This window comes from Gavialis gangeticus, unplaced genomic scaffold, assembly GCF_001723915.1.
Source record: "Gavialis gangeticus isolate Ggan-Ray unplaced genomic scaffold, GavGan_comp1, whole genome shotgun sequence".
In the NCBI taxonomy this organism is placed as follows: domain Eukaryota; kingdom Metazoa; phylum Chordata; order Crocodylia; family Gavialidae; genus Gavialis; species Gavialis gangeticus.
Window position 1 is genome coordinate 56,644,971 of NW_017729025.1, and position 8,765 is coordinate 56,653,735.

General features: G+C 42.8%; 1 protein-coding gene across 4 annotated transcripts in view; it reads left to right on the forward strand.

Annotated features, from left to right (window-relative positions):
- The window catches only part of ENTPD5 (ectonucleoside triphosphate diphosphohydrolase 5), a 55,666-nt gene that overhangs the window by 28,214 nt on the left and 18,687 nt on the right, over positions 1 to 8,765 (forward strand). For all 4 annotated transcript variants that reach the window (XM_019518847.1, XM_019518846.1, XM_019518845.1 and 1 more), the window contains exons 4-7: positions 3,681 to 3,824; positions 4,223 to 4,298; positions 6,255 to 6,290; positions 7,298 to 7,386. In XM_019518847.1, coding sequence (XP_019374392.1) covers positions 3,681 to 3,824; positions 4,223 to 4,298; positions 6,255 to 6,290; positions 7,298 to 7,386 — 345 coding nt within the window. The remainder of the gene's footprint in view (positions 1 to 3,680; positions 3,825 to 4,222; positions 4,299 to 6,254; positions 6,291 to 7,297; positions 7,387 to 8,765) is intronic.

The following is an 8,765-nucleotide window of genomic DNA, read 5'->3' on the forward strand; positions in this document are numbered from 1 at the left end:
GAAGTGATCTTTTTTTCTTGGAAATGTTGAAGAAACAAATTTGTTCAGTTTCTGTTACCAAGAAGAAAAGCGTGTTTTGCTAACTTGAAAAATGGGAGGGTTTTGTTCAGGAACAACTTGAAGATATGAACCATGAAAAAGTTAAAGTTTGCAGGTGGCAAAGCTTGAATGAGCAATTGTCTTTTAATAAGCTTTGCTGTGGAAAGTTAGTGTAGAAGCTTTAAAGCAGGTAAGAGTCATTTTCAGACACACAGAATGCAAATATTTTGTAAAACAGTTGCACAGTTTCAGGGTTCCATAGCTAGGTTTATCAGTTTTATAAACAAGGAAGTTCAATGCAAACGCTTACATCCATTTCACCATGGGGTGGGAAGATAAAGGTGTGTGTGTCTGTGCATATGCACACCTCGCTGTTGCATTTGGTCTTGAGGCATAGAAGAGGAGTGTTGGGAATGGAGGCTGATTAAATCTGATCTACCCTTGGCCTAACTTAAAACCAGAACACATTATTTAAAGCCACTCACCTGACTCTATACTTGTGCAGCAGCTCCTAATGGAACTAGCCATGTGGAAGCAGCTAGTAAAACAGCCTGCAGGCTCAGGCAACAACCCAGTTTCTCTTCTCTGTTGCCATGGTACTTGCCTATGAAATATTTGCAAGAATACAGGTGGCCTAACCCACTGAGCCATCAGTGATCCTTCACTCCGAGCTTGAACACCAGTTTTGCCTGCTGGTAAGTGGAGAACAGAGAAGGAAGGCAATCAGTCACTGATAAGAGAACAGATTCACAAAAGAAAGGAGAGAACAGGAAAGTGGAAACAAATGGGGGATGAGAAAAGAGGGAACATAGTTGAGGATGACTCCCATTCATATTTCCAGTCAGAGGTCAGTTCTACTAGGAGAAAATATTCGGAACTGCTACCCTATATTGAACCATTCAAGTTTCAAAATTTAATGCACATGCTTGTTAAGGAATGTTTGGTTGAAGATTCCAACAGCAGCAAGACAGTAATTCTTTGGATCATCTTGAGGGCTAAAACTTGGGAGTTAAGAGATCTGAATTCTCTCTCTGATTCTTCCCCAGATTCACTGTGTGACCTTGTATAGTCATGTTAGTTTTCTGCCTCTCTGGTTCCATATCTCTGAAATGGGGGTAATAGTCACCTACCTCACGTAATTGTTGTGAAGACCAGTTCATTCTTTATGAAGTGGTACAATTTTTGGAAGGAAGATCTAGAGATGGGCAAATGATTATAGAATCACTCAGAGGAACTATGAATTAGACAGTCAGTCTAGTACCAATCTTCTAATGCCTCCCAGGGTTCCTTGTATTTTTCACAGACACCTGACAAGTGTCAGCAATAACAAGAAGTAATTTTGATCTCTGTATTCTGCCTACCTGATCTACTTTCCATCACTTTCTGCCTTGGGCACGCTTCTTAATGTTAAGCCTCCGGAAGTACAGGCACTTGGTTTATTTGCATTCCTTTTCATAAAATCATAGAGAATTAGGGCTGAAAAGGACCCCCAGAGGTAATGTAGTCCAGCCGCCTGCCTGAGGCAGGATCATCCCTATCCAAGTCATCCCATACAACCATAATCTAAACTCTTCGTAAAAATACTATCAACCCTGACACAACACAAGAAATAACACCCTAACCTGCACAAGTAAATCAGGGGAACCATGGCAGCCAACATCCTGCTTCTATGAAAGGTTGTTAATATACCCTCAAGAAATCTCAGGTAGAGGGCTGTTTACCCTGCTGCAGAGGAAGACAAAACCCACCACAGGCCATACCAGTTTGACAATGGGGTAAAATTTCTTCCTGACCCCAGATACGGTGATTGGGTCTGACCTTGAGCAGAGGGGCTAGATCCTGTACCCAGGAACCTCTGGCTTTAAGTACCAGCAGGAGCAGTGGCACCCCGCCGCCCCTCCCTCCGAGTCCAAATCCCCAGTCTTGTCTGCAGCTGAGACCCAGTGCCTCTGAGGAAGACTTACAGACACCCTGACACATGTAGCAGAAAGGCAGGGAGGAGGCAGCCAGCAAAGCCCAGAAGCATGGGAAATACCCATGGTAGAACATAGGTGTAGCTAGGCCTGTATCATCCCTGACTGGTGGTTGTCCAACCTCTTCTTAAACACCTTCAGTTTTGGAGAGTCCACAATTTCCCTAGGCAGTCTATTCCATTGCCTCACCATTTTAATAATGAAGAAGTGTTTTTCCTGATAACCAATTTAATCCTGCTTTGCTGCAACTTCAAACCATTGTTCAGCATCCTACTCTCTGCAGCAAGAAACTTGGGTTGGTACATAAAAAACACTTTATCCCACAATGTAATACATGTGTGAGTCTGTTGTCAGGCCACTCAGTGAATATGTGTGCTTTAGCTTTAAAGAGAGGAGAATGGGACAAGAAGACTTTATGAAGTGGTAAAGCGCAAACCCAGTACCAGATGGATTGAATAAACATTCACTATAAAGAAACATGATTACCTTCTCTTGTGGTTTGGTTTTATTAATGCAAAATGTGAGTAACAAATAGGCATAAGGCTTTGCTGGAGAGGAAGGTAAAAAACTTCCTTAGGGCTCTTCCTTCTCTTTAGAGAGCTAGTCTCACCCTTGTTACATTCAAGTGATATCTAAGGAGCCATGGCTACCTTAGTGAGGCAGCAATAATCAACAGGATAGGGCAGCTGAAGAATCCTGCTACTCTGCTATATGGAGCCAGTGCTGGGGAGTGCTGCCAGAGGTTTCAGAAACCACATGTGACCTTGTGCACAGGCTGGAGGACATGATGGAGAATGGCAGCCTGGTTCCTCTCTCCCCGATGGTCTCTGACTCTTGTGATAGGGTAGTTGGTACACTGATGACATCCTGCTAATTTAATGTTATAGGAATTCATTTTGAGGGAGACTCTGTGAACATGAAATATCAGGCAAGAGTGAATGGCTTTTTTAATTATCTTCTGCTTCCATGTCAGCAGCAATCAGCTTCCTGAAGTTTTACCAGATGGTAACATTGCAGAGGAGTGAAACTGCCCATAAAGGAACAGCAAAATATTTCACAAAGAAATGTTCACTGCTGCTACCCTGCACAAAATGCTATAATATACTAAGTAGTTGAAGACTTTGTGCTAGTTCATCCAGTTCCTTGTACAATTCCACTTTCACCATTTGAAATTAATCACACTATTTGCTATTCACCAACTTGGCATTCTTATCTCATTTCACTGTTACATTGCACTGAGTGGAAATCCACAAATACCCTCACCCTTCCTTCTCCCTTGCCTCTTACAGCAGTAATTACTTCAGAAAAAATGGTGGTATTGTATTGCATGACTTCAAGATTTGTAAGATATTTGACTTTTCCCCCAAAAAATTAAAGCTTAAAATTCCATGAGCAAACAAGTCAAATTCCCTCTTCTGACAAGAGCTCTGTAAACAGGTGTCTCCTCATGCTTGATGGTTAATCTGCTTTTTTAATCTCTCTCTGGTTTTTCTGAGGGGGCTGTCACTGTGAAATCTGAGCATGCTGCTGGCCTTTTGTGTGTACTTCCCTTCACTCTGTATTTTCTCTAGTAGTTAAGATGAAAGAGGTGATAGTGAAGTGAATCCTGCTTTCTGCTCAATAGAGAAAACAGTGTGGGGGGAAAAAACAGCTTCCATTTAATTTTAGGGTGCAGAAACTGTCAGAATACTGTTGGAAATGGCCAAAGAAGCTGTGCCACGAAGTCATTGGAAGAAGACCCCAGTGGTGTTGAAAGCTACTGCTGGGCTGCGGCTGCTATCGGAGCAGAAAGCCCAGGCTCTGCTCCTGGAGGTAATGATACCAAGGATCATCTTTGTTCAGTAGTGAGGTCTTTCACACAGCATCTTTCACGGTTCATTTCTCCATGTTCTTTGCCATGCCAGAGTCTCAGCTGTGGGAAAAATAGCTGTAATTCCATAAGGGTGTATAACTCACAGATCCCAAAACCCTCCTGCTGTGACTTTGAGATCCTGCTGCCTTGATATAGGCAAGGTGGTGTGTGGAGAGGGGACCCAGTATGTGCCCTTCTTTTCTTTCTGGCATCCTGAGAAGGATGGGAAAGCTTTGCCAAGGACATTCTTGCCTTACTACTTATAGCCTGGGAGGGAAGGGGAAGCTTTGTCTAATTCCTTCGTTGCAGAGCCAGACCCCAGGCCCAGACAATTTAATAATCTCTGCTCTTCCCTTAGGTGAGAGAAGTCTTTGAGGAATCACCGTTTCTCGTTCCAGACAATAGTGTTAGCATCATGGATGGATCTTATGAAGGTGGGTGTTGAGAAGGCAGGAGTGGGGAGAGCAAAAGGGACAGAAATAACTATGGAAGCAAGAAGGAATGAGAAATAGTCCCCTGGACTGAAGGAAGGAACAGACTATGGCTGGCTGTCAAGATATTTGGAACCACCAGATACAGTTGCATTCGTGGAATTTCAACTACCCAGGTAGCTATTTCAGCTACAAATGCAGGCAGGCAAAGAGTTAATAAGGACACTGTATGATGTAGAGAGAATCCTACCAGAGAAGAAGCCTATATCTGGTACTAGGTGAACAAAAATAGCCAGGGTCACTGCTTCATACATCTTCAAATCTACAATACAAGGAGCCTGAACAGTTGAGTGCTTGCCCATGAATAGTGGTAGGAGTAAAGATTGTACAGTAATCTGCCATCTTTGACAAGCTAAAGTGGGCAAGCAGCAAAGTATGACACCATTGGAAAGTGCTAAATAAGCACTGAAGAGATTGCTCTCAGGACTCATTTTGTTACATGTCTCATTAACAATTCAAAACATGAGTTAAAAGACCAGCTAATGAAATTTGCAAATAACTGTTTGGAAGCATTGCAAATACTACTGAGGAGAGAAATATTACATAGGAACCTATGAGGGACTGGAAACCTGGGAAGGTAATAAAACAAGATTCATCTTGGAAAACTGCAGCTAATCAAGTAACCAAGAAACAAAAGCAGAGGAATGGCTACAAAAGATAATGGGGTAAAGTGGCCGGCAATTTAGAAATGAATTTGCAATATGGCATAGCCGTAGAAATGAATTTGCAATATGGCATAGCCACAAAATGGACCAATCTGAATTTTGGCTGTATATCCAAAAGCTTCATCTCAAACAATAGGGAGGCAATAAGACTTCTTTATATATTTCTGATGGTGTTATGGGGTGTTATGTTCAGTACTGAGCATTGCATTGCCACAAATGTATTGCCAATTTGATGGGTGCTTTGTAAAAATCAGACAAAATGATCAGTCTGCAGAACAAACTGATGTATAGGTAGGTGAGGTTAGCTGACAGGCAATGGGGAAGGGGTATAAGTCTGCAAATAATGGAAGGAAGAACAGATAGGAATGATAAGGGTGATAATAGCATGTAGAGAGAAGTAGTTAGCCATGTAGTCTGAAGTCATATAGAAGGTAGGGCAGAGTGATACCTTATAGACTAATTCAGAGGCATAAGCTTTCACAAGACAGTAAGCTGTGGCTTATAAAAGTTTGTCTCTCTGAAATAGTGTATTAGTTAGGCCCAACAGAAGGCAGTAGAGCCTTCAGCAGTTTTTATTTTTGAAGTTTCCTCCCCAAACCACTACTTTCAGCTGGCATCTCACCAGTGGTCTTTACCCAGATACTACCCAGTCCCAATGCCAAATTCAGTGGCCGAAGTAGACAAAGAGATTTTCATGTTTTGCCGTGTACAGACACTTAATATACATCTCGGCTATTTGGAAACAGTTTAACCCTGGACTCAAGCTTGGATTTTTCCAGCAGAAATTACCTGGGTGCTTAGTAGTATAATACATTATCAATACTCCACATCAGTTTTGTTTTATTTTAGGCATAGTTGTGTGTTTTGAGATGGGATGTGTATTTACTTTTCAGGTGAGGGATTTAAGTTCATAAAAGTCAGCTACTGCCCAAAGGAAATTGCATGTGCTGCCTTAATTCTGTGCCCGTTTGTGTCATCATCATGATTGTGGGCCCAGTTCTTGCTTACACACAGGCACAAGTAAACCGCACCGCACTGTCTCCTCATGTGATTCTCATCTTTTACACGTGTCATTCTGTGGTAAGTTTAAGTAGGCTGAGATGTTTGGGGCAGGCACCTGTTTATCTGAAAAGCACCTAATGCTATACAAATCCTGACAGACCTGTCCAAAGGGGATGAAGGGGTGGCAAATAGCAGTTTCAGTGATTTTTTTTTTTCCCCCCCTTTTTTGTAGGAATTTTAGCCTGGATCACTGTGAATTTTCTGACAGGTAATTAACTCTGGATGATTTTGCCCTGAACTGAATCACTTCCACAGAAGGGATTCAGTCTCTGTTCCTCACTCCCCTAGCTGGCTTATTCTCCCTCCCCTCTCCATTGTGGAAGCAGAGCTAAAATCAAGGAATTTTTTTGTGCAGAAAATGGCAAAATCCTGCTTGGAGCACTGCTTCTTTAACAGGAAGAAGGAATGCTGGGCTGAAGCGTTCTGAGACCCTGCTCAGGGCTGTACTAGCTAGGCACAGCTGTCCAAACAGCTAGATCTAGCTGTCCAAACAACTAGATCCAAGCCTTGTAACTGGGGAATGCTTATGTCAGTCTTTTTGAAAGAGGTAGAAAAGGGTTGTAAAATGGTTTAAAACCCATTGGGAATTGAACAGCAGAAGTAGAGTAATGGGGGAGTTGTTAGTACCTAAACCTTGCCAGGCAGGACAAGAGTTAGCCCAAAATAAGTTCCAAGAATGCAATCTGGTAACAGAGAAAAGAGGCAGTGTCCAGGAAACATTTGAGTTACTGGAAGATGAGGCTGTGCCTATCTGAAAGGAAATAGTAGAAGTTGGAGCTGGAGCTCAGAGTGTTTGCCCCTCCCTCCTTTTGTTCCCCAAGAGTTAGCTAAATCCTGGGATTGTACATATCCTCCTCTATAGCCTGCTAGATTATACCTCCACACAGTGTGTTGGATATGTAGAGATTTACCCTCCTTCAGCTCTATGGAAATGAAGTTGGAATCAAGTATGTGCGTGTGTAAGGGGGAGAAAGGAAAAGCCCATCCTTTCTGTTTCTGCTGTTGTCCAGATATCACCCCAGTATATTACTGAGACAAAGTTTACATTGGGATTTCCATCTTCATTGTGTGTATTTCTGACTATCGAACCTGTAAGGCCAAATCAGCCCCTCCCTTGGAGCTGTAAACCACTGAAAACATGACAGTCTCCATGAAACAGCAGTCTCCAATTTTGCAATGTGAATATAGTGGGCTAGTCTGTGTTATTTTCCACAGGGCAGCTATATGGCCAGAACCAGCAGACAGTTGGGACTCTGGACCTGGGAGGAGCCTCAACTCAAATCACATTCCTGCCACGCTTTGAGGTGAGCAATGGACACAGCTGTGTGCAGTAACATCATAACAGTGGGCCTTGGTGCCCAGGTATTCTGAGGGCTTGCTTTGTCAGCACCAGCACCTGCTCTCCTTCATACTGACAGTCAGGTAATAACAGCTTATAAACAGAAGATCCTGTTGAAGAAGAAGAGAAAAACAAAATGAATGAAAACAAAGGAAAGCAGCTTGTGTCATCTAGCCCCAGGCTAGAAGAGCCTCTCAGTGCTGGCTAGACCTCAAACCTTACAAATGCCTAAGGTTCCTGAGGAGGCTTTTTGCATGTCATCAGGACCTCTGAGTCAAGTCTGTGTACTTCTCTCAAGGACAGGAGAGAATGCCCTTTATACAGCATAACTAGGCTATCTCTGTTAAGCCACACTCTATCCCTTCACCTCTTTTTTGTGTCCAGAGAGACAGTCCACACCTGTTCAAGCTTGTAAAAAGTTCTTTACCTAAGCTCTTTGGGAGCAACCCTAACCCAAGCTTGTGTTTTCCCTACAGAAGTCATCTGGGTGCTCAGTAGTATAATAGTGCTTTATCAATTATTAACATCAGCTGTAGTTGTTTTAGGCATAGTCATGTGTTCAAAAATGCACAAGAGCTAGGGTTTCTACCTATCCAATCTTTTCTAAAGGTTCCCATGCCCAAACGATCCTGGCTTCTAGGACACACAAATTTCCCTAATAGTATTTGATCCCTGTAAAGTAACATTATTTCATATCAGTATGTTTCCGTCCTGCACAGTGGTGTTCTGTCAAAACATGATACAGAAGTTTATCTTGCTCAACAGAGACTCAGGTGTAACAGGCCCATGCTCTCTTTGTTTGGTAATACCAGCTTAAGTGGGGCCCAGGACTGGAACGGCAGTGGTTGTTACAAACCAGGGGATTTTAGTTCAGAGACGGAAATATGAAGGGGCCAGGAGGGACTGCAGGACTCAATGAGGTATTTAATTGGAATTTTTTGCGAAAAGGAGTCTAGAACTAAAAGGGCTTCATGAAGAACTGAAAGGGCTTTATGCAGATCAAGACTGATTTGCATTAGCCAAGCGATATGGAGGAAATGTCCACATTTCCTGCACGTACACTCTGCCTAGTTCTAGTGGGTACTGTCAGCCTCAGAGTGCTAAGCACAAAACTCATTTTTTGGAGGAAAAAAATCCCCGCTAATAAAACGTCACAATTTTGAGAGAGGCGGAGTCCTCCAAAAACCCACCACTACTGGAAGAAAAGGATTGGGTAGCTCACAACTGAACACAGCTGTGGAGAATTGGATTCTCTCCTTGGCTCTGCCACAGAGTTCCTTGCAGTGTGTGGCAGGTCATCTAGATCATGCTTTTCACCCTGGTCACAAATTATGCGCTTTTAAT